Raw genomic sequence first — 26,726 nt, 5'->3', positions numbered from 1 at the left:
TTAGAAATTATAACGTGGGAAAGACTGACCAAGCCGTTAAAAATGGATGCAGCCTGAAATCACTGTGACGGAAACTTGGCGTAGGACAAACCAAGATATATGCACTGAAAGATAAGCAGGGTAATATCATCAGCAATGTAGAAGGTATAATAAAAGCAGCGGAGGAATTCTATACTGCCCTTTACAATATCCAGAGGACTCATGAGCACTCTCTTCGAAACAATAATGAACAGTATGCAGAAACTCCTCCTATAACTAGAGATAAGGTCACAAAGGCCTTACAAGGCATGAAACGGGGAAAAGCGGCAAGAGAGGATGGAATAACAGTCGATTTAATCAAAGATGGAGGAGACATAATGCTAGGAACGCTGGCGGCTCCTTATACGCAGTGTCTAACGACTGCAACGGTCCCATAAAACTGGAAGATTGCAAACAATATACTAATCCACAAAAATGGCGACGTTAAAGAACTAAAAAACTATAGCCCCATTAATTAGCTTACTCCCAGTATTATATAAAATATTCACCAAAATGATATTCAATAGAATAATGACAACACTGGACTTTAGTCAACCAAGGGAGCAGGCTGGCTTAAGGAAATGTTACTCTACATCGGATGGACGGGATAGAAGAAGACGAGGAGGCGTGCGGATGTGTCTTGCGTGCGCTTCCAGGTTTTTCGATGTTCCTGGCGGATTTATGCTTGTGCTCAAGCCAACTTCGATTGGAATCATCAGCGGAAGTCACCAGGATCACCTGGATACCAAATTCCGGCAAGTGGACCCAATTTTCGGCTATCTTTCGACTCTGACGCGTCGTCCCGGCAGCTGCGTTCGACCTAGCGTCGACTCCGATCACTGCCCGCCGGCCAAGCGTCGGTGCGTCGCGCTGCCGACCCCTGGGGCTTAGCACGGCTGGATATCTTCGGCGAAAATGGAGGTTGTTGTTCAAGGGGAGGATATTTCTCCTGAAGAATTTTCCGAGAAGGTCGGTTGGTTCACGATCAACACAAGCCGGCAACGCGGCAGCCAAGATGGCGGCCGCGAAGGAGGAAGCCAAGGTGTCGGCTCGGATAGAAGAGAGAGACAAGATGGCGGCCACGGCCACGTGAGCACCAAATCAATCAAGATGGCGGGGAGGAAATTGGCGCTGCGCTCCGTGGCGTCACAGCAACCACGCCTACCTACTGGCTTGCATAAGGTGATAATCCGACCGAGCGGAGGATTGAAAGCTCTATCTTTGGGTGGTGACGTGAAGATATATGAGATTGTTCGAGCCGCTGCGGGCGTGAATTTGAAGGAGGCTAAGGAAGATATTATTCAACTTAACACCAAGCAAAACACCATTTTGGTGGGCACCATGAGTGAAGAAAGAATGCATCGGTACCTGAAGATAAAAATACTTCAGGTTGATCAGGCAAAATACGAAGTAAACGCCTACCTGTCAGCCCCCGATGGCAGTGGCAAAGGAGTTATTCATGGGATCCCGGTGGAACACACGGAAGCACAGATTCTGGACAACCTGGATTGTTCAAGGAACCCCAAAATCAGAGGGGTCAGAAGAATGGGGAAGACATCGACCTCAGTTCTGATACTCTTCGTAAACGATAATGTGCCGTTTTGGATTTATTATGGAGGCGGGCTCCTCAAGTGCTTCCTCTACAAAAAGAAGTTTGAGGTGTGCAACGCATGCGGACATCTTGGGCACCGCTCTGATGTGTGTCCGGACCCGGACGACGTCAAGTGCCGCGGCTGCGGTACGGTGAAGCCACCGGATGGACACGTGTGCGATCCCAAATGTGCTCTTTGTGGAAAGGGACATGAACTGGGCAACAAGAAGTGTCGCGAGATCTACCGAACTCCGTACATCGTCAGGAAACGCCGGTGGGAGCGGAAGCTCCAAGAAGAGGAGGCGAAGAAAACACCCTCGTCTGGGCGAAAAAGCCGATCAAGAAGCCGGGAGGGCTTCCGGAGCCGCTCCGGCTCCTTCCCTCGCCTCGATCACCCGGGCCGTTCCAGCTCCTGGGGCTGCTCCAGCTCCAGGGATCGTTCCGGCTCCGGGGTCCACTCCGGCTCCAGGGCAAGATCGTCGTCAAGGCCGAGGAATGAAGCCAACAAGCAAAGGGAGGTGAGCTGGGTAGATAAGGTCTCCCCAAAAAATACAGAGTCCGAGGAACTCGCCAAGATGAGAATCACGGTAGAGAAACTCATTAAAAGAGTAGATGACCTCGAAAAGGAAAACGCTATGCTAAAAAGGGAGAAGAAAGTAGCTAACGCAGTCAAAACCGCTAACACGATTGGAACCCACCCAGCCGTTGAAAGCACTGTGGCGATGCAGGTAGATGACACCCGCTCCCCACCTCTGAAAAGGAAACCAGGCGCGAACGCGCCACAAGAACCCACAATGGCAGATCTGTGCAAGAAAATGGACGACTTCCAGGCGAGCTGGGAGGCAAAGTTCGCATCAGTCATCCAAGCCATCCAGGCGCTATCGGAAGAAAGCCAGAAACACAGGGCCGCGTTGGTGAGCATTAATAACTGGCAGAGGGAAACAGAGCAGAAAGTACATGGTGGTTCTCAGACGGCTGCGACCCTAATACCACTGGGTGATAATCCACAATTCAATCATGGCCAGTCACAATAAACACACGATTTGGCAGTGGAATTGCCGCGGGTACCGTCGCAAAAGGGCGGTCCTACAGCAGCTCCTTCTTGGCAAAGACAATCCGGACGTAATCGCTTTACAAGAAACTGCGGGGATGGCAAAATTATCGGGCTACATATCATTTAGTACAGGTGATGGAAGATCCGGGGTAACCACCCTGGTCAGGAGAAACTTGGCAGTCGTTAAGCACGACACGGAGGTTATCAACGTAGACCACGTCCTTGTTGAACTCATTCCAGCAAAAAAGAAAGAAGGCAGCCTCTTTGTTCTCAATATCTATAGCAGCCCGAAACAAAGGAAGGCCCGATTTGGACCTCTTCTCCAAAAAACTCTGCGTATTGCCAACAGGCAAGCTTTGGTAGTGGTGGGAGACTTTAACGCCCAACACGCTGCCTGGGGGTACAGAAAAGAAGGAGTTAAGGGAAGGGAACTCTGGCTGGATGCACAGCAAGAGGGGCTCACCTTAATGACCGACCCCCAAACCCCCACTAGAACGGGGAATAGTGTCAGCATAGACACCTCACCCGACCTCACATTCGTCAAAAACGTGGGAGATGCAACCTGGGTTAATACCCAGGAAAACCTAGGTAGCGATCACTTTATTCTCGAAACAGTGGTGAGCGCAGGCCCTGCCAGGAGAAAAGGCAGAAACCAGCTAATTGTTGAATGGGATGCCTTTCGCGAAATAAGAAGGGAGACGGCAGGGAGTGAGATAAGGGATATTGATGAATGGGCTAAGAAACTAGGCCAGGACGTTAAAAACGCAACCAAGGAGATAACGGAGGATTCTGCACTGGAGATAGCGGACAGCCACCTCCTCCATATGTGGGAGGCTAAGCTCAGCATGGAAAAACGGCTCAGGAGGCAAAGGTGGAACCGCAATCTCAGGAGACGGATCGCTAGGCTCAATAAAGATATAGAAGATTACGCGCTCAAACTAACCAGGCAGAACTGGGAGTCCACCTGCGATAGGATGGATGGAAATATAGGCCTAGCTAGGACATGGAATCTACTCCGCTACCTGCTGGATCCACAGGGCTGCAAAACAGCGCAGCGACAGAACCTTCAAAAAATTCTTCACTTGTACGAAGGTACGGAGGTAGATCTAATGAAGGACATACAGGAGAGATACATAGGGGACACTAGCAAGGAACCCCTACCTAACTATGAAGGCGTAGGCAACTCCAGCCTAGACGAACCCATCAGCGAGGCGGAGGTCCGGGCGGAGATTGCCAAGCTCAAAACCAAATCAGCTTCAGGCCCGGATGGCGTTAGCAATAAAATGCTACGCAATCTAGACGATAACTCTATAACTGCATTAACTAACTTTATGCAGAAGTGCTGGGAAGAGGGTAAACTACCAAATCAGTGGAAAACCGCTAAGGTGGTGATGATCCCAAAACCAGGCAAGAAACTCCAGATAGAGAACTTAAGACCTATCTCTCTAACCTCTTGTGCAGGCAAGCTTTTGGAGCACGTTATTCAAACGCGGCTCAATAACTACATGGAGGATAATGACCTCTATCCGCATTCGATGGTGGGCTTTAGGCCCAGGCTCTCCACCCAGGACGTGATGCTGCAACTAAAACACCAAATCATCGATGCGGAAACGGGGGACGCAAAGGCAATTCTAGGGCTTGACCTAGCGAAGGCTTTTGATAACGTCACACATAAAGCCATTCTTGAGAACCTTCAGGACTTGGGAGTAGGCGTACGAACCTACAATTACATTAGGGACTTCTTGTCAGACCGAGAAGCAAAAATCCAGATTGGAGAATGCCAATCGGATGACATTAAATTAGGCAGCAAAGGGACCCCACAGGGCTCTGTGCTCTCGCCGTTTCTTTTCAATGTGGCCATGATCAAACTCCCTGAAAGACTGGAGGCTATTGAAGGACTAAATCACAGTATATACGCTGATGACATTACGTTGTGGATAGCTAGGGGCAGCGATGCCCAAATAGAGGAAACCCTCCAAAGAGCTATCCAGGCAGTTGAAGGTTATGTCGGACCTAGGGGACTTAAATGTTCACCGCAAAAATCGGAACTGCTTCTATACCAGCCGAAAGGCAGGGCCAGTAAGGAGGAACCGCAAATCTCTCTCACAGCTGGGGGGATCCCCATTCCAAAAGTGGACAAAATCAGAGTTCTGGGACTTTTTATTCAGGCCAATGGTTTTAATGGCGAAACAATAAGGAGACTAGACGGCTGCGCACTGCAGACCATGAGGCTGATCCGCAGGATCGCCAACAGGCGGTCCGGGATGAGAGAAGCGAACCTAGTTAGGCTAGTCCAGGCCTTTGTGATAGGTAGAATAGCTTATGTTGCTCCCTTCCTCAGTTTTAGGTCATTCGAGAAGAAGAAGATTGATGGCATCATACGTAAAAGTATAAAACAGGCGCTGGCGCTTCCCATCCGCACTGCAAATGAAAAGCTTTTAGCTCTAGGGCTCCACAACACGCTTGAAGAGATTATTGAAGCAGTGAGGATCTCGCAGTATGAGAGACTTGCGGGAAGCCCTACGGGCAGGAAAATCCTAGCTAGGCTAGGCATAAACTATGAGGGGCAGGAAGGCATCAAAATAGACCTGCCGCGAAGCATGCGGAACCGACTAATAATCCCACCACTACCTCAAAACATGCACCCAATCCATCACAAGGAACGCAGACAGAAACGGGCCGAGGCTCTTGAGAAGCGTTTCAAAAACTCGAAGGACGTGCTCTACGTTGATGCTGCAGACTATGGCAACGGCCGCATGGCCCTAGCTGTAGCGAGCGCTGAAACTAGATTGATAGCCAGTGGCACAGTTCCAACGGATTGCTCTCAAATTGGAGAAGAATCTGCCATAGCACTTGCAATTGCAAGTACTTCGGCCAAAATTATAGTCAGCGACTCTAAGGTTGCGGTGATGAACTTTGCCAGAGGCAGAATTTCTCCCGAGGCGAACAGAATCCTGCAGACCTGCAGAGATAGCAGGAAAATTGAAATAATCTGGGCACCTGCGCACGCCTCCCTCGCTGGGAATGAGGCGGCCCACGAATTAGCTCGAGGACTCACATTCCGAGCTGGTGGGCTAGCCGAAGGCTTCACGGGGCGAGACCGCTTAGTGTGCTACAGAGAGATCACACAACACTACAGACTAGGGCGGGTTAAATATCCTCCGGCTGATGCATCCTTAAACAAGAGCCAGGCCTCCACTTGGCGTCGCCTGCAAACCAACTCGTTTCCAAGCCCGGTGTCGTGCAGCCTCTACTACCCGGGTCAGTACTCTAGCCAGTGTAAGCTATGTAAAGCCAGGGCTAATCTTAATCACATTCTGTGGGAATGCCCACAGGCTCCCTCTGAGGGAAGAATAACCTCTTTAGAACAATGGGAGACCTTATTACTCAGCTCCGATCCGGAGATTCAACTGAAGACCGTCCAACTGGCCGAAAACGCCGCTAGGGTCCAAGGACTCCTGGCCGTCGTCTAGGTGGGAAGACTTAAAGCCTTCCCTACATCTGTTGGACAAATAAAGTTTTACAATCCAATCCAATCTACATCGGATCACATTCACGTCATTAACCAACCTATCGGGAAATCCGCAGAGTACAATAAGCCTCTCTATATGGCTCTCATAGACCACGAAAAAGCATTTGATTCAGTAGAGATACCAGCAGTCATAGAGGCATCGCGTAATCAAGGAGTACAGATCGCTTACGTAAATACCGTGGAAAATATCTGCAGAGATTCCAGAGCCATCTTAATTCTACACAAGAAAAGTAGGAAGATACCTATAAAGAAAGGGGTCAGACAGGGAGACACAATCTCTCCAATGCTATTCACTGCAACCTTAGAAGAAGTATTCAAGCTATTAAACTGGAAGGCTTAAGGGTAAAGATCGACGGCGAATACCTCAACAACCTTCGGTTTGCCGATGACATTGTTCTATTCAGCAACAATGCAGATGAGTTACGACAAATGATTGAGGACCAATAGGAGGGAGAGTGTAAGAGTGGGGCTGAAGATTAATATGCAGAAGACAAAGATAATGATAAATAACCTGGCAAGGGAACAAAAGTTCAAGATCGCAAGCCAGCCTCTAGAGTCTGCGGAGGAGTACGTTTACCTAGGTCAACTAAGCACAGGGAACCCCGACCACGAGAAGGAAATTCACAGAAGAATAAAAAGGGGTTGGATCGCAGACGGCAAACGTCATGAGCTCCTGACTGGGAGTTCACCATTATCATTGAAAAGGAAAGTGTACAATCAGTGCATTTTACCGGCGCTGACATACGGCGCAGAGACTTGGGGGCTGACAAAGAAGCTTGAGAACAAGTTAAGGACCGCGCAAAGAGCGATGAAACGACGAATGCTAGGCATAACTTTAAGAGACCGAAAGAGACCGGTTTGGATCAGAGAGCAAACGGGTATAGCCGATATTCTGATAGACATTAAGGGAAAAAGAAATGGCGCTGGGCACGTCATGTAATGCGCAGACTAGATAACTGTTGGACCATTAGGGTGACAGAATGGGCACCAAGAGAAGGGAAGCGCAGTAGAGGAGCAGCAGAAGACTAGATGGTGCGACGAAATGAGGAAATTTGAGGTTGCTAGTTGGAATCGGTTGGCGCAGGACAGGAGTAATTGCGGATCGAAGGGACAGGCCTTAATTCGTCCTGCAGTGGACATGAATAGGCTGAAGATGATGATGATGGTGATTGCAATTATTACGCATGTGCTCCGATGCTTATGACCTTCCTGTGCGTACAAACCTCCGATTGCCTGCCAATTTAGAAGGATAACGTGCAAAAAATAAAGTCACAAGACCGACCGATTCTACAACCCCGAAGATTAGACAAATACATGCTCTTTTTAGCTACCCGCTCTAGCGAGACAATAGCAGATCTGGTGCTTTCTCTAGAAATGTTTGTAGGGAACTCTGTGTATATTGGTGTGAAGCAGCTACTCCGCCAGCACTTTCTTCCATCCGTGATAATCATTCATCAGCATAGCTGCGCGAGTACGTAAAAGATTGCGTCACTGAGGACCACAACTTGCAGGTTTTTAGCACGAGGTCAGATGGCATTCAGAGACAATAATTGAAAATGCTCAAAAGCTATCGTATGCTTGCATGCGGTTAAGATATCAATCAATCAATCAATCAATCAATCAATCAATCAATCAATCAATCAATCAATCAATCAATCAATCAATCAATCAATCAATCAATCAATCAATCAATCAATCAATCAATCATTGATTCGAGTCATTGTGCAGCTGAGAACGTGGTCGCCAAACAGATTCTTGCGATAGGCGGGAAAAATAGGGAAAATAAAGCATACATGTGATTAGACGCAGCTGCACTTTAGAGTTGCAGATAAAACGTACGTGTCTGGTACAGACGAGAAAAAAAGAATATCTCTGACGGGAATACCCAGAACACGTCACACAATTCCCCATTTAGCTGTACAAGGGAATTTATAGAATATTAAAAAAAAGATATAGATAGATAGATAGATAGATAGATAGATAGATAGATAGATAGATAGATAGATAGATAGATAGATAGATAGATAGATAGATAGATAGATAGATAGATAGATAGATAGATAGATAGATAGATAGATAGATAGATAGATAGATAGATAGATAGATAGATAGATAGATAGATAGATAGATAGATAGATAGATAGATAGATAGATAGGGGAGAGGCAGGGAGGTTTCGGTTTTCTACTCCACACTGCAGATGAAGAAGTGGGAGGAGATAAGAAAGTAGGGAGAGAGAACAAGAGAGCACATATACACAATCACAGCCAGTCAATTTCACCTCGTATCATAACCACACTTTAGCACTTGCAGCACTAGAAACATCAGTTCAGGCTAAAACCGCTTGTGGAGGTCTGTTGACCTTAAGAACTCACCAGTGCCCCCGATGACCTCTGCTGCAATTGCTTGTGAGTTCGGCAATTCTAAAATGATTTCCTCTGTTAACGGTATTTGATCAAAGTGCGCTCTCGCGATTACGAGCGATCGTCTCTGTAAATGATTGCGAAGACAGCCACACAGAACGCGTTGAAGAGTCTCCTCGCTACCACCGTCATCAAACAAGGCTTTGTCGGCCCATCCGATTCGGAAATCAAAAGAATTAGCGAAAGCCACACCTAGCCATATTCGACAAGGCACGATAGCCTCGCGTCAGCAGAATCTAGCTGTGATTCGAAGGCGGAGAGAAGTTGGAGTGGTGCAGCCGGTTGGCTTTAAAAACTTGGGGTGCTCCACATGGAGCACCCCAAGCATTCCAAGTTTTCTGGGAAAATATCCCCTTGATAAAAGTATCGACTCTTCTTCGCTGCCTTGAAGAGCCTACCGAGCAGCATTATCGGTATGTTCATTACCTATGACGCTGCAGGGACTTGGATGCAACTGAAATGTTAGGTGTTCTACTTTCTGGGCCGAGGTATAGATCAGTTCTGAAATCTCGAATACCCCTTCGTATGGTGTGCGCCGCAGGGCTGATAGCAAAGTCTGTAGTGGTGCCTTCGAGTCGCTCAATATCGACCATCTTCGAGGTTGTTTTTGGCTGACGAGACGAAATACAGCTCGAAGAGCTGCAAGTTATGCAACCGACCATGTTGTGGAGTGGCTTGTCTTGAAGCTGATGGTGGTGGCTCTTGCTAGGAAAACCACGGCTCCAGACGAACACTGGAGAGCTGCTGATCGATACGACTATAAATGGCATTGGAAAATTGATTTTATGCGTTGCATATTGCAGTCACTCAGTTCAGCCCTTGGGCGCGGCCGGGCAGCCACCATTGACCTTTAGCGCAACCACGTGACGTGACGTCATGACAGCCGGAGGAAAAGCTGGGCCCCAACTCGCGCAATATGCAACGCATTCTTGGCTTAACCAAGCTAAGCCTGGCCATTTCTTATTGTTTGACATGTCATGGTTCAACGCACGTCTGGCGCCTCCAAGCAGAGTACAATGCTCTTCAATTTCTGCAATTCCTTCTTGGCGTGCAATATGAGGGATTTGCATATTATTATCTGCGCTTAGTCAGCGCAAGACTGTGCCCCGTGCAGCTGCGCAGTAAATAGCGTCGCGGTGCTTAGCAGAAACTGTCCTTGTCCATGGTTCTGACGCGTCAATGTGCTCATCTGCTTTTATTAAGAAAAAAAAGTAGAAAACTCAGCGAGATGTCACTTGCTGGCTTTTTTTTTCTAACAGAAGTTTGGGGTTGTTATTTATTTATTACAATGCAAATCTGCGCTTTGTCACAGTTCGTTCACCAACAGTTCAGTAATAATTGCCCGAAGCAAAATAAAAATTGTATATTTAGGCTACTGTCAAGGCGTGGAAGCTAAGCCGACCCCACGAAGACACGGGGAATTCTCACTAATTAGCTCTCTCTTTCATATGCACATGAACAATTTTTCCATATCTGTGCAATCCATAGGTAGACTGTGCACTGTTGAGAAAAACGACATTACTAATTCTTATCGTGGTGCCTCGGCTGCTTTCCGATAGCTCATTTTCAATAACGTGATCGATCGAATCACGGTGATGGCGGCAGCGTGACTAGATCATATGAGCGGTGCATATTGTGCTTCGAAAGAGTGTACAAAAACAAGGGACTCAGCGTGAAACCACATGCGGTCGCTGTTGGTGTTGTCGGCATCTCCACTCCCGGATCTAAGCTGCATCCTGAAGGCCAATGAGCCAGGCATTCATTACTGCTTTCGTGTATCGCAGTTAAGTTAGGCATCACGTTACTTTAGGCTGTTTCACGCAGAACTCCGGCCATCTTCTGTAGCACTGAACAAGGCAAATTTTGCGAGCGTGCCGTACAGCGTCAGCAAGATATTGACACGTGTACATCTTTATCTTTATCGGGTAACCACGTTTCACCGTCTAACAAATGTTATCACACAGCGCAGGCCGCGCCTGCATGATAAGAAGTTTCTGGAATGTTATCGATGGTTCCATTCGCAGTCTGTCACCGAACTTTGAGTAATCTGATTGCATGTATGCGCGACGCGAATAGTGTAGAACTTTGTGGAAGACACGGGGGTCCCAGCGATTACAATACAACCTCCGACGACGCTACGTCGAGTACCAGCCCGGCGACCGTGTTTGGGTTTGGAGCCCTATACGGTGACGAGGACTCAGTGAGAAACTATTGCGTCGTTATTTCGGACCGTACAAGATCATTCGACGTATTGGTGCACTGGACTATGAGGTCATGCCAGACGGCATTTCGCATTCACAGCGGCGCCGCGCATGATCTAAAGTGGTCCACGTGGTGCATCGCCCTTTTACGCACGCTCACGAACTTCCTTAGTTGTTTCTTTGCTATGGGTGCTTTTGTTTATTACTTTCCTTTGTTTGCAGCATCGGGTCGATGCTTTTTAAGAGGGGGGGGGGTCATCGACACGTGTACATGTTTATCTTTATCGGGTGACCACGTTTCACCGCCCAACATTTGTTATCGCACAGCGCAGGACGCACCTGCATGTATAAGAAGTTTCTGGAATGTTATCGATGGTTTCATTCGCAGTCTGTCACCGAACCTTGTGCAATCTGATTGCATGTATGCGCGACGCGATTAGTGTAGAACTTTGTGGAAGACACGCGGGTCCCAACGATTGCTCTGGAACATTCGACGACTGATGTATAAAAGCCGACGCGCTTGACCCGCTGATCAAATTTTGACAATCGCCGGCTGTGTTCGCCGTTGTCGCCGTTCTTTAAGTGTAGCCTGTTTTTGTGGGCACAAGTTCGCCCAATAAAAGTTAGTTTCATCTTTCACAGTATTGATACTGTGTTCTTATACGTCACTACCACGTGACAGTATTTGTAAAATCGAGGTTCAATACAACTAATTATATGTTGCCCCTATCTTTTATAGGCTTGTATTTTTCGACATATTCACGAGAAATTTCTTAAAAACACAAAAGCTAAATTGCTAAATGACATTTACGAAGAAAATAGAACGTTACGATAATTCGGTTGTGACCATGCACCATGTGACCATGTTGACAATAATAGGACACGCGGTAAAGAGGATAGACGCGCGGAGGGAGTGCACTGCTTCCAGCACACTCTTGCGACGACACTGCCTAAGGTGGCAATCTTGCTCTGCATAGCAACCTCAGGTGTACAACATTAAGCTTCGTTGAAATCCATGTAAAGAACATTGATTTTTGTCTCCCACGGACCAGATAGTTCATCTCTTGACAACGCCTGCGCCTGGGTCATGCGGATACGCCGACAGCACCCTGCAGCATTTCACTCCAGGGCAGAATAAAGTTTACTGTGCTGAACTGGTTCGCGAACCGGTTGAGTGTTGCGCACCAGTTCGCGAACCGTTATTCATTATTATCTCTCCGAACCGGAACCGAAGCGGAACAAAAACGGAGCGCACTGAACCGAAACCCGCAGCAAACCAGTATTTTCTTTCTTTCGGCTTGAAACCCTGAAAAGAGAAATATCGCTGTGCTGACGTTAAGTAGTACAATTATTGTATAATATATTCGGACGATGAAGTTCGCTGCTTCTTACCATTTACGTGATAAAATGGACCAAATTGAAACTGCCATGAAAAAGCCTCTCTTGTATTGCAAACATGTAAAGTGAGTAAGGGAACAGTAACTGGCTAATGCAACGTATAGGCCGCTTGATGAGACCATATGGCTTTTTAATCCAGTAGGACCTGGTGCAATGCCCTGTCTGTAATCAATCTAGACGGAAAGTAGTAGTGCTCAACTGTTTTGGTCTAGCAGGGTGCCTCAGGTAGCACAGCACTGCAAATTCTATCGATTACACGCTAACGATAACAAGCAACCGTTTCATGCGTTTCTGCATCCATTTTAAAGATAATTTGGGGAATACGCGATGTTTACTGAACCAGACGAGAAAAGCCAAGCGTACTAAACACGGCAAGAACAGAGGATGATAAAGGTGAAAAGCACTGTTTGCCGGTCAAGCCTCTGCGATTTTGTGTATAAAACGAACACGGACAAATTACGTGCTTTTTCTGTATAATACATATATAGATTTACAATCCACAGTGTTTACGATGTCTTCACAACCGATAGTTTAAATTGTGTGTACAATTTTAGAGATATAGAATCCGGCGAGGCTAATAAGTAAGTACTAAGTGGAGTGAAAAACACATAAAAAGCAAAGATAAGAACGAGAATACTTCAGGGCATTTTGATATAAAAGAAAGTGACGGGGCTGTAATGGCCACAGAGGAGTCGCCTTTACCTCAGCTTGAACCTACGAACACCACAGCATCTTTGAACCATTAAGCGTATCGCCAGAGGCGGGCCTGTGAATTCCCTCGTCGCTATCTCTCTCTCTCCGAGGAAAAGTAACAAACAAAAGAAAGGGTTCCCGTGCTCCAGTGTTCGTGTTTTTCACCGAGATCGTTTCAACTAAAGAGGTTTAAAACTCTGAAAGAAAAGTCAATAAATGGTGGGAGAGCAGCGTCCCACCATTTGTGCACCATGCAGTGGTCATTTCATATTGCGGTAAAGGGGCTGCGTATTTGCATACGCGAATCAAAACAAAAGTGTATGCTGCTATACTAGTTATAAGTGTACGTTCGAGTGTCGATGCAGTCTGTGGTGTCTTTGCGAGGAGTGGAAGATGACGGAAGTGCAGGTTTCAATGGAAGATATTACAATTTGCATAAATAAAGAAGCGTGCCGGGGAAGAGAACTGTTGGTGTGTCTGTAGCTTTATGCTGGAGGAAACACACCACAACAGCCGCCTTCGACGATAGTTTTTGGTCATGAATGAGGTTCGAAAGGAGAGAGAGTGGTGAAGAGGTTTAAAACGGTAGAGAATAAGTGCTAGAACTCTGCGCATGACAAGAAACATCGTGCGGGCCTGTCTACAGGGCATCTCTTCGCATGAGAAAGCTTGTTTGTTTCAAAGTCCTTGGTATCAGTCTGAGCACCTTTCTAACAATGCTTTCGGTCTCAATGGGTCCACGTTCTTTGAACTGGCACTACAGTGTTGTTTGGTATACGGGCGCGCCGCAGAAGGCTTCCTACGGTTTTTTCTCACCGTGCACTGCTGCTTTGTTAAAAACCATAAAAAATAACAGCCTCCGCGACTCATGACAATTCTCCATAAATTTTCATACAAAATTTTCAACTCCACTGCACACCATTTTTTCCATCACGACAGATGCGAGCGCTCTTTCTCTCTCTATTGCTTTCATCTTTGAGGTTCTGCATCCTGCCTCGCGAAGGCCGTTCGTACAGAAAAGTGACCTCCGACCGCAGGCTCAAGTAAATTGTGGTACGCAAGTCGATAACAAGCTAGGTTTCGGCCAACAAGGGTGCTGTTATTGCGGTGGAAAAAAACATTGCGAAAGAAAGAAAGAAAGAAAGAAAGAAAGAAAGAAAAAGAAAGAAAGAAAGAAAGAAAGAAAGAAAGAAAGAAAGAAAGAAAGAAAGAAAGAAAGAAAGAAAGAAAGAAAGAAAGAAAGAAAGAAAGAAAGAAAGAAAGAAAGAAAGAAGCCCCTTCTTCAAACAGACGCGCAGAATTTATTCGATAGGAGTTGGCCTTGCGCGGAAACGTACCGGCGAAAACCTGCCTGTCGTAGTCGCCCAGGTAGGCGTACTTGGCCACGTACTCCTTGGGCGCCTGGAGCGAATCGTTCAGCCCGCCGCAGTGAACAGCCGTCGGGGCGAAGTATAGGAAGAAAGGCTGCGGACAAAACCAGGCGGGCTGCTTTACATGCCTGCATCGCAGGTAACCTTATTTTGCGATGGTTCTTTCATCTCCGTATACCCTTCTTTTTTAAAATTCTTTCTTCATCATTAGTTTGCAAGAAACCACGCTCCCGCTATCATCCCAATCGGCCGCTCGCCGAAGCGGACGATAAAAAATTAACCACAAACAAACAACCACAAACCTTTGCACGTTAGATGTAGCGGCAATGCTTTCTCAGGGGATTGCATTTTCTTGTTGAATACAAGCTGCTATCTGCGACTGAGGCTCACATAGCAGACTCATTTATTTATAGGAATGCTTCGTGCTTACAGGAAGCAGGTACCGGCATAATTTTATTTCTTATAGAAAACAGAACTTTAACATGAGCAGGACTTCAAACAGTGCATGATCTGCTTAATTATTGTTTAGGGACAGTATGAACTATACAGGAGGCAGTCCTTGTATTCCGTTCTGTGATTAAATAACCGGACCGTTTGAGAGCACACTCAAGCAAACTATGTGCTTATATAAATATTTATGCAGATCCCAGAACTAAGGGAGCCGAAGTTATGCGAAACAATTTGTGGCGTCAATCATGCGGTGGTCTACCTCGACCAGCTCTTTATTTACTCTTACGATGAATTCGAGCAAGCGTTCAAGGTGGACCTCGGACACACTGAGTGCGAGAAAAAGCGTGGGCTTGCCCAGCAACTCGATCTCTTCCTTTGCGCCCAGTAGTAGCACAGTAGTGCGCCATTCTCTAGCTGCTCAAGTAAACGACCGTGGAAAACAAAGTCTGATTTGACGCACTATTTTGACAAATCTGCGACTCTCAAAAGTTTCTTTGTTAGCGTCAAAAGCCAAAATCATCGATACGAGTTGCTGTAGTAAGGCTGCCATGCTGGAGTTCGGCGCAGCACTGTTGTACCCAGCCTCCACGTACAGCACGAAATAGCAGGCCTCGATTTTTGTTTAAATGGCCCGGTAAAAGATTTGGTGGACGCTTAAGCTTCGCCTTCATGAGTGGAAAGCGATAGCATTCAAAGATCCCTGACTGCTTCTCACGATTCCCGGCAACTGCAGAGTATGTAACCGTAATGTCTACCGGCCGACGCTCGCGGCGAACGCTATGCGCGAAGGCAGGTTTTCTGGTAGAAACGCCGGTTTGTGCTGGGCCGCGATGCAGCGGAGACGAGCGCCATCTGGAAGTGTTTCAAGGACGTGGGCGCGCCACTCCGTGGACTCTGAGATATTTACGCGCCGGCGTGCGCAAATGGTGGACGCCGTCTCCGGTCTATGCATTGTATAAACCCTGGAAAAGTTTCTTTGAGTTTTCGCATAACATAATTATGTTTTCTCGTACATTCAAATTACAATCCAATGCGCCGGCGTGCGCAAATGGTGGACGCCGTCTCCGGTCTATGCATTGTATAAACGCTGGAAAAGTTTCTTTGAGTTTTCGCACAACATAATTACGTTTTCTCGTACATTCAAATTACAATCCGAGAGCTATCATTCTGTAGGTTGTGTGCAAGTCATAGTTTACGATTTTCTTACGTATTTTAGCTTGAGATATTGAATTAGTTCAGTAAATTTATTGCGTCACATGGAAAGCCTGGGTATGCATGGTACGAAAATCTTTTTGCCGGAACGACGTCCGAAGCCGGGCGCGGGACGCCATCGCCGGTTTTTCTGCGACATGGCCTCGTTAACGCTTTCGCGTTAATGCGAGGGGCGTCGCGAAGGCCCGCTACAGGTGTTGGGAGCAACGAGCAGGCGGCGCGTTGCTGTCCGGCGACTGGAAATAAAACGCACGGGGGAAATTTGCATTTGGATCGCTATTTGTACGGAGGAAGCAACCATCCAGTGTTCTGCAGCCGAGAAGCCCGAATCTTCTTATGCGCGCCACCTGGCTCTAATTACGATGCTCGAATTTGGTAGAATTAAATCACTATAGATGAATTATCTGCCGAAGCTGACAACATTTCCAAGGAAAACCAGAGCAATCCATTGCCTAATTAAGCTACGTACAATAATTCACGTCTTAGAAACAAAGCTTATGGCACATGTTTGTACTAGAAAAGTAAAGGGAATCGCAACAGAAATCTAGTTCCATGTTGCTAGATTTCAAAACGGCCATGTATACCGCAAATAATTACAGGATGTTTAAGCTTAGGCTTTAAGAGTGGCACCCGACAGCATTCAAAGATCCCTGACTGCTTCTCGCGCGTCCCGGCAACTACAACTTATGTAACCGCAGTATGTACTGGGAAACGCTTGCGGCGAACGCGATGCATGAAGGCGCGCTTTCCGGTTGAAACGCGGCCTCTTGCGTGGGTCGATCGCGGAGGTAGTGCACAGTCACGCCAAAAAAACATTGCATAATTTTCAGGCTTCTATTATTGTTTCGCACTGTTGATACTTACATCTGAGAAGATTTAACATACGTAAAAGCCATGCGCTGATGGTGTGTTGTTTTGTGACATTTGTTTGTGGGTGGTTATTCTCAAAATTCCGAGGAATAACTTCGTCAAGAATCTAAAACAAGGTATGAGCAGCTTTAGTTATAGAATGGTGTGGCAATATAACCCGCATATAGAGCGTGTCATATAGCAAGGTGCGGCATACACGTATAGCTAAATATATGCGGACATTTTCGCTAACGGACAACTCCGCCGCCACCGCCTACACCAAAGTTTCTGTGACACAGGACCGTCATATAAAGCTGTCGTGTTAAAACTGGCGTCAACGTTTCGTTCACTTAACCTGATTACGTACGTGGCGCCGCCAAGTGCGACAGTCTGTCCAACTCCTTTGTCGCATAGAAGCGCAGCGTAAAATGAAGCTGTCATCGCACTTCCCACGAACCTCGTCGGATTGGTGCAGCTGCGCCAATCGGAAGAGGTGACGATCGAATGCGTAGTCGCCTGAGCAGCAGTAGCGAGACGGAGCGCTTTGTGGGCGCCGTATAGCCAAGCCACGCGGCCCTGTAATGTCACAGCGTAGTTGTACTGCGAGCCGCTCATCGCAGTGGTGCGTGCGTAATCGGGTGAATTGAAGGAATAATTCTGCGCCAGTGACTTACGTCTACATGGCAATTTCGAAAGGTATAGAAACACGGTAACCGACGTTTATGAGCCAAATTTGTAATATAAACATATGCCTTAAAGTTTGAAACTAAAATAGCCTTTAATGTGATTAACCTGATTAGTGAAGGGATAGCCCTGGTTTTTCTTTCTTATGATGCCCTCCCGGGCATACAAGTATATTTTGCTGACGTGATATGAGTGAACTGTGTTTTTTTTATTCAAACATCGTCGCACTAAAATAATATCAATAATAATAATAAATTGATGTATATAGCGGCCAGGCTTGACCTGTGTGTTTCAACCGATGACTGTGCTTGCCGATATTGATACAATATGAGTGCTCCTGGTGTTTCTGGGCGCTAGTTTGCTAAAACCCTTCAGCCATAAATTGTAATGCGCAAATATAATAAACGTGTCAAAGATATGTGTTCTATTCTGAGGTGCTGCAGGCGCAATGGAAAGAAAGTCAAGATGGTATAATGATACTTTTGTGCTTTTCTTGGTGAGTCCTCATAATTACCGACATAATAAATCTTGATCGAGTGCGTATTCAGACCCTTCGTGTCTTTTTCGTGCAATTTTAATCACTGACTCAAATATAGGAAAAACGACTTCACTATACAAGTGGTCGGGCAGGACGCGTCGAATCACGTCAAACTTGGTAGGGCCTTTTGTAAAGCGGTCGTGTGTTGCGTAACTCGGCCGCCTGAAGTGAACTGGCGTGATAGTGGATTAAGAGAAGATTTAGTTAGTTGACCCATAGTTCAATAACCATGTTTTGGTTTTCTTGACATTACTGCACAGAACTGGTAAAAGCAAACCACGTGCACAAATGTGCGTGCTTTCTTTCTTTCCTCCTCCAGCAATTTAGACCAAGGGATAGAATTGTGCTAACAGGCAATTTTCAAAAATTTTATACTGCTAGAAAAAGAAAGAACAGCCTGTATATTGTGACCGACAAGGTTATCTAGATTTTAACTCACACTTTTGGCAGCATTTGGTTCTTCACCGTCAATGCAACGTCAAGATATAAGTGACGACTATAGATACTTGCGTAAGAAACTAAATATACTTGCGTAAGCCCGTATTGACAAAGGACTTCGCATGCAAGAGTCGTTCTCAAGAACAGGTGCCGGCTAAGACTCAAAGCCGACATGTCGTTAGCCAAAGCCGGCTGGCCAGTGACAGATAATTTTGACGAATAGAAAGCTTAGTTTTTCTCCCTGTAATTTTCTCCCTCTTCTCCACTGACGCATCTCTGAGTAACGATTTTTGTTTACCTTACTGCTGTTCCGGCTTCCAATTATTGCAGCCGCTTCTTTGACAAAGAGAGCGGTGAGGTACCGGCCCATTTCTTCGAGCAGTGGCCTCCGATTCGCCTTCAGCGCGTGCCCAGACAGGTCCAGCGCCGGCTGAACAGAGTTCAATATAAAATAAAAGCGACATCACCGGCATCAATATGCGCGTATTGTATCACAAGCATCCACAGAAATGGCGTGTAATGGTGATTTGTATAAAATAATAACGTGTATAGAGTCTAGTCATATTCAGTCACTTTCAGAGCCCTTTCAGGTAAACCTTATAGAAGTTGAAAATGACATCGCGTAAGCTTCTTTTAATGCTACATTCCCTTCTAGAGCTTGCTCAGTGACACGTGGAAGATCATCGACTACGTCTAAATAATGAGAAAGCTTGTCGAAAAGACGTGCTAGCTATATATTCCAAAAGCGGCGCTAAAGACTGCTTCGGGAGTTTTCAATGGCATTTATTTATTTATTTATTTACTTATCGAGGCTGAATCAGGAAATGTAGGGACCGTGACAGGGAAAACCACGCACATGGTATGTTCATGATAATTTTATGTGGTGAAATAACTAATATTTGCAGACAATGTTATGCGCGAACTTTAAACAATTTGCCAAAAGTAAAAGAATAAGATTTTACTAGAAAAATTGAAGATTTTAAAAACTACTGTCAATCAGATCGGTTCCAATATTACACTTACCGAATACCTAATTAATGAAACTTTAAATCTCAATCTTGTTGCGTAATGCAGTTCGTCCTCGATGTGCATTATCATGTTGGACTCTACTACAAATACGTAACGCAAGAAGGCATCGCAACATATTACTTTCGACAGGAAGGTTGAAGGGAAAAACGCACGTCTCTGCTGAAGTGAGTCCAGTAATCCACTTCACCATTGTAAACTCCGTAGAACGTGTCAAAGCCGCGGCTAGTCGGCGTGTATTCCTCTTTGCTAAATCCCAGGTGCCACTGCGATACGACAATTAGCCGTTAGTTAGATTCAGAAGGGAGATGCAATCAATCAATCAATCAATCAATCAATCAATCAATCAATCAATCAATCAATCAATCAATCAATCAATCAATCAATCAATCAATCATACCCCTGGGTACTCCGGAAGTTATGCTGTTTCACGCCTATGAAGGCTTTCGTATATGGCCCGGCCGCTTAATTACACTCAATTACACACGCCTCTGTGACTGGGACACAAGCTAGAAACATTGAAGTCAATCACCCTAACATCAACCATGGCATGGGAGCGCGCTAGTTTCCATACCATTGCGTAAGATATTATAATGACCTGGGACCATTATTAAAATGAAAAAAAAAGAACAGTGGCGCTGAGTTGGCAAATTTATACACTCTAAAAACAGTTTGCACCCTTTGTGGTGTATATTTGTCCCACAACAATAATCATCATCTGCCTTGCTTGCGTTTCCTTTCTTGAAAACTCGGCGCTCGCTACTTTCCTGTCGAGAATGCTGCGTCACACTGATAACGCGCATGCCGTTCGTGACTCGGAAGTACCGGGCTCGCAGCGTTAAAGGGAACGCGGGCAAGACAGATGACGATTATTGTTGTGGGACAAATATACACCCCAAAGGGTGCAACTGTTTTTAGAGTGTATTATTGAAGGAAAAAGTTCGGATATTACCCTAAGGACGGAAGTACAAGTGACAGCGTACGCGAACATGACCACAAAACCCAATCGAGGACAACCACAAAATGATAATCAGAGCATTCCCATTTCGGCACTACTGCATATAACGTGCGCATTCAACCTCCAGAATAAATTTTTTTTGCGATACGTCACACTCTTAAACAAATGTACACTCTTCAGGATATATGTTTGCCACACAACAATAATCGTCATTCGTCTTACTTGCGTTTCCTTTCTTGAAAACGCTGCGCTCGCTACTTTTCTGTCGAGAATGCACTGTCATGCTGATAACGCGCATGCCGTTCGTGACTTAGAAGTACCGGGCTCGCAGCGTTAAAGCAAGGAAATGCGGACAAGACAGATGACGATAATCATTGTGTGGCAAGATACGACCCAAAGGATGTAATTTTGTTTAAGAGTGCAGCTGGGGCACCATTTTTACGTCGTTTTTGCGCATTATGAACTGCTTTCACTTACACGATTTAGTGCGCTAGTTGTGCACCATAGACACGCATACACGCTTGTCATGTGGTATGTTGTTGAGTGAGTTGTGTGTGTCAGTTTTCAGCGCAGCAGTGACGGAGATAACGACTACGAAAGCGCAGTGCTCTACTTCCAACTATGTATTTCGGAATCAATTTACACGATCTTAAAAAAAGGCATCACGGGTAAAAGCAATAAAAAAGAAGAACAGCACAAGACTGCAGAAAGTGTATTCGCAGGAGCCGGGTGCGTGCATGACGAAGTTCTATTATCGCTTCTGGTCAAAGAACATTCGCCCACCTTCAAGAAGTGCTATCGATAGTGTGCTGATACACATACCGCCCTGCCTTTGCATCTCATATGCGTCTCTCAACTTGCGGGTGATTACGCCATGACATTTTCCAATAACTGATTGATTGATTGATTGATCGTTAGGTTTTACGTCCCCAAGGAACAACTGTGCTTTGAGAAACGCCGCAAATGCTTCTGGATTAATTTTGAACCCCCTGGGGTTTTTTTACCATGCCCCAAAACTCTCAGTACATGCGTTGTCGCGTTTCGTGCCCGTCTAAATACGGCCGCCGCAGGCGGGTATCGAACCCACGACCGAGTGCTCTGCAGTAGTACGCCATAGCCAATGTGCCACCGGGACGGATTCGTTCAAGAATTATGGCGTTTGATAAGTTCGACATGCATGAGTGCTGTTTAGAGCGATAATGCAAATACAGTAAACGCTCAGTTGTGCGAACGTCGGTTTATCGAATATTTCAGAATAACGAACTTTTTAAAAATCCCAGACAGTTTTCTTATAGATTCTATGCAAAAATGTTTCACCTAAACGAATTTCAGCACAGTCAATATTTCGGTTTAACGAACTCCCTCAGAGGACCAAGGCTTAATTTTACGACCCACGTGGTGTGTTTTTCATCGGCTCCGTTCAGCCTTCCAGTTTTAAGTAACAACGGCAATTTGCGTGCCCACTTTCGAGGTGAGTGCGACGAAACGGAAGCGGTTGTCTCTCTTGGACAAGCTGCAAAACCTTCAGCGCCTGGACAACAGTCAAAGGCAAGCGGAAGTTGCAAAGGACTATGGAATTGCACCGTCGACGTTGTCAGCGATTGTGAAACAAACATCGAAGCTTGAAGGAGAAACTTCGATGAATCCCGCCAGGAAATGAATCTGCATGGGCTACTTCAAAGAAGTGGACGATGCCGTTGCGGTATCGCAACGGCATCGGTGTCCGGCCCGATGATACAGGGCAAAGCGAAGGAATTTGCTCTTCGTCTGGGCGTTCGCAGCTTCGAAGCAAGCAGTGGATGGCTTACACGATTTCGGGATAGGCATGGGATCGCGTGGAAAACGATTTGCGGCGAAAGCAAGGATGCTGACCAAGAGGCAGCGAGAACCTGGAGGGATGAGGTTGTAGCTGAGGTTGTAGAGTACATTGGAAAGTTCAGAGACTTTGTGCTCAACAGCAAGCTGTGCCAGAAGAAGTGTACAAAAACATTGACTCTTTGGACAGTTTTGTTCCTTCCTGTGCTTTAAAAGTACAAGTGCAGAAGAAGATTGCAGATTTTTTTTTCTAATTGAGAAAGGCAGCATTATAACTGTTATGAACCTTGTACTTGTTGATATGTACAAATTCCTTTTCACACATTTCTAACACTATGGATGCCATGTCTTTTGCTCCATGAATTGCACTTCAAACTTTTGACTCTGTATGCCATGTCTTATGTTGGTCTAGTGAATATTTAGTTTAGTGAACTTTCAGTTAAGTGAACTATTTCCTTCAGTCCCTTGAAGTTCACTCAAGTGAGAGTTCACTGTACATACCCGGTTTCTTTCTTTTTTTTTTCAGCGAAAAAATTGTGCGCCCGCGAGCGATCATTCACACACCGGTCGGAATGAACATTGTATATACGTCCGCACGTGAGCGGGATCTGTTACACCACACTGGAGGCACAATCCATAAACTTGCTCGTGTGTATTGTTTTTCTTTCTTTATTTTGTCCCATGTTTCTTTCTTCAGCTTTCGGTGTGCAGAAAGAAACTATAACCTAATGAAGATGGCCAATAGATTTAAAGTATGCTAGTCTTTTCTAGATCCCTTCGTATATTCTTTTCTCGCTTTCAGATAGCGCTTGCTACCTGTTACGTTGTACATTTATTATTTCCATTTCACGTGTCATGTGTCAGCTAGAAGCGAGGCCCATATACAGGCCTCGCTTATAGCTAGAGAGCGGCATTTTGCTTCAAAGACGCAATTGAAGATAGCACTGCCGTCTGTAATTAGGGTCACTAAACAAACGTGTCGCGTGAGCGCGTAGTGTTTTATGGCTGCTACTTCTCACCTTGCCAACCATATGGGTTGAGTAGCCTAGGTCTTTGAGGTATTCAGGCAGCAGCTTTAAGTCAGGGTCTAGTCCTGCAGGATCTGCGCTGCGAAAACTCGAGTGCTGCGTCCCTGCGAGAATTATACAGCCACAGGAGATAAAGAAATTGCGCCAAACGTGGGTAGCAAGCGTACATTTTATGCCATCGCCGCCTTAGATGTACCGTTGCGCCTGAATCCGGTGTTGGCGCATGATAGTTGTGGCGGCTGCTACGTCAACAAAAAAGAAAAACAAAGAAAAAGAAAAACGCACTTACTTGCCAAGAAAACATGTGCTTAATTTATTCTCGGAAACTGGCAGAGCAGCATCAGTCACCGTTATTACAAAGCTTGAGTGCCACAATGAATGCGTCATTCAGCCTAAACCAAAGGTTAAGTTTAAGGCCACGTGAACACTATCTGATTCGATTCAAGCAACTTCATCTCTCTTTGTGATCTAATGCACCTTATTTAAAAGTAAACGCTTGCGGGGAGCATACTATATTGAAGTTACCAGAAAGCATTGCAAAACACGCTGAATAAAGTGCAAAAGAAAGAAAGGAAAGATGCAGGTTTATTCAAACATTGCAAGGTTTAAACCAGAAGGTGGTTATTAAAGGATTCAACTTGATTAGTGATGAGTGGGAGATATATCTCGAGATCACTTTTTAAAATTATGTTTAGTTTAATTATGAAGGATTCATTTATTGTTTATTTTCCCCATTCTGGTAGAAAGTGGTGATAGCGGTAGCTGTAATGAACATTTGGGTGTTCTATACGGGAAATGTGCTTTAACAAAATTTAATCGGTGGTCTATTCAGAAGTGCTAGTCATACTGTGCGTATTAGGTGATACTGAAAACGCTGAAACATAAATAACTGATACCATGCATAGGTTCCTGCCCTTTCTCTTTTTTAGAGGGAATTAACACTTACTCATTTATTTAATTAGCTATCAGTTGTCACCGCACGACATCTTGTTGCAGCTGTATATGTTAGTATGCGCTGACCTTTATTACAACGAATTAACGTCGCGCTCTGATATTTTCTTCTTTAATATGTTACACCTTAAGGCAGCATGGTCGAGTCACTTCGCTGAGCCACCTTGATCAATACCGCGGCGGTAGCTCAATTGTTAGAGCATCGCAGGTGTAATGCGGAGACGTGGGATCGTTCCCAATCTGCGGCAAGCTGTTTTTTCATGCACTTTCATTTCCATTAAGTTATCATTTCTTTAATTCAATCAGTAAGTACAGGTAATTTCCCCTATCTCGTCTTTGGTGTCATTGTTTGTTGGCTTCTTACGATACTTGTAATAGAGATTATTATTGCTCAAAGCCATTAAAAAGACGTCTCTCGGTTTAGTATTTAAGAAGAAAAAAACCGTTCGGGAGACAGATAACGTACAGGTCGCATTCTGTGGTCCCAGAACTAGAACGACTGAGATCGCGAAGCCGAGTGTTGACTGCGTAACAGCGTTTGGCCACCGCCGGCTGACTCATCCTACAGCAGCTGAACGCGACAGAACACGTGGAGCACGCAGGCCACTTCTTTCATCGTATTCGCTCTATCCCATCGTTTATGTCTTTTTAGAGCGCAGCTCTTTGGCGTCCGTTCCTGGGTTTCGCGTCGTCGTCGGCGTTGTCGTCGGCGTTGTCGTCGGCCTCGTAACCAGCTCCGCCCCCCTTCGCTGGAGTGGGAGACGAAGGACGCGAGCCGCGAATGGCGGAGACCAATGAGAGCGGCCCCTTCAGTGACGTGCGCGCGCGATGCTGGTGTCATGCGGACCCTCCTTACGGCTCGATGCGCACTCGTGTCTGGTCTCAGCCGATCCGCTTGTTTCGTACTATCGTCTGCTCGCGCCACAGCTCTCGCCCGCGCCTGTTTGGTTCTGTTGGGTCGGTCTCGTTCGCGCTTGTTTTGGTTGTTATTTCGACAACAAACGGTTACAAATATCCCTCGAGGCCAGCGCACCTTCCACAACTTAATGCGGTGAGTGTAAGACTCGTATCTCCGCGAATCCCATTCATGCAAGTGCGACGACTGATGCACGGCGGAGGCCAATATGGCATTAAGGGCCCAGTTGTGAACGTCTTTGTGAACGTCTTTGAGAATCAAGCATTGGTGTACCAAGTCGAACATATATTAGTCTATTTCTCCGACCACAAAGCTTCCTTCATGACTGTCAAGAACTGTTAGTGGAGTCTTTGTTAAAGGAATACGTGTGAAAAATAAAAAAAAATTCTGTGATAGCGCATACATGTGTTGCTCGATTTCTTTGCCTCAATCTATCGAAAAAGTGAAACAGCTTATTTGCTGCGCTCAAATTTCGCATTAGGAAGTAACGTAATCGTCGGTATTTTTTTTTTTATTATTTACGCTGATTTCCTGATTGAATTAGCGTTTGGAGGCAAGACACGCTCTTGTCGCTCGCTCTTATTGCAGCACGTTTAATAAGGCGTTTGCAAAAAAAAAAAATACGTATCAGGTATTGAGGTCGATAGACAGCGTTACCTAAGGGTGGAAAATTGGGAAAGTTGGTGCGGGATGATCTTGTCTTCTCTTTAGTGCAACTCAGGTTGAGTGCAAAGGAACAGAGAAGACAAGCAAGAAACGATGAGAGGCTGTGCGCTGAAACTACGTTTCATCTCTTCACAAAGTGTCTCGCCTGGTGAGTAACGCTGTTGGGTGGAACATTGATTCGGCATTTACTGTGAGGCTCTTCGAAACGGAGAACGTGGACAGACGGTATTGCACAGGATGGATTTTACTTGCGTGAAAGAGACATATCGGTCTGTTACGAAAGCACAAGCCGCACAGTGATGGTGGATATCTAGGACTTTCCTACGTTAACATAAATGTCACACATATATTGCTTATTTGGCTGAAGTACTGCATAGCATAATAATTCTTTCTTAAGCACTGCATTTCATACAACCTATACGAAGTGTGTATTTGTTTTATGAAGCGTGACTGATGGAGTTTTGAAATATGAACTTACGTCATGCCTGTCTAGCAAGATACGACGTGGTGCGCTTAAGACCTCGCTTTGAGGGCATAGATTGTCAATGACGAAATGGCCGAAAAAGACTTAGGTGTATGCTTCCCATTTTGCAGTGTTCGTGTTTCGGGGAAAATATGTGACTTTGAACGTTGACTTGCATAAATATATATATATATATATATATATATATATATATATATATATATATATATATATATATATATATATACATATAACTTGAAATCAAGCAACGGAAAACCACCGAATTCAGTACATTTTTGCGTCAAATTTCCGCCGTTGCGATGACTGCGCAAACCAAACAATGTTGTCGAAAACTGCATCGCGCGTATGTTGGTGCCCAGTTACACCATGGCAATTTGACTCACTCAATACATTACGTCGAAGTAATGTGCGTTGAGGGTAAAACTTGATATAC

At 45.6% G+C, this 26,726-nt stretch overlaps 2 protein-coding genes across 3 annotated transcripts in view; one reads left to right on the top strand and one right to left on the bottom strand.

Moving 5' to 3' along the window:
* The window catches only part of LOC135909193 (arylsulfatase B-like), a 65,701-nt gene that overhangs the window by 17,558 nt on the left and 21,417 nt on the right, over positions 1–26,726 (bottom strand). For both annotated transcript variants that reach the window (XM_065441032.1, XM_065441022.1), the window contains exons 4-7: positions 23,268–23,380; positions 19,631–19,741; positions 18,748–18,879; positions 14,246–14,372 (exon numbers count right to left, since the gene is read on the bottom strand). In XM_065441032.1, the coding sequence (XP_065297104.1) occupies positions 14,246–14,372; positions 18,748–18,879; positions 19,631–19,741; positions 23,268–23,380 (483 nt within the window). The remainder of the gene's footprint in view (positions 1–14,245; positions 14,373–18,747; positions 18,880–19,630; positions 19,742–23,267; positions 23,381–26,726) is intronic.
* Positions 655–4,305, top strand: LOC139054544 (uncharacterized). Its single transcript, XM_070531655.1, has 2 exons — positions 655–2,127; positions 2,338–4,305. The coding sequence occupies exons 1-2, from the start codon at positions 934–936 to the stop codon at positions 2,641–2,643; spliced, it is 1,500 nt and encodes a 499-aa protein (XP_070387756.1). The 5' UTR covers positions 655–933; the 3' UTR covers positions 2,644–4,305.

Source organism: Dermacentor albipictus, chromosome 1 (genome assembly GCF_038994185.2).
Source record: "Dermacentor albipictus isolate Rhodes 1998 colony chromosome 1, USDA_Dalb.pri_finalv2, whole genome shotgun sequence".
Taxonomy (NCBI): Eukaryota; Metazoa; Arthropoda; class Arachnida; order Ixodida; family Ixodidae; genus Dermacentor; species Dermacentor albipictus.
Note: the sequence above shows the minus strand (reverse complement) of the source record. Positions and strands in the feature narration are given on the sequence as shown.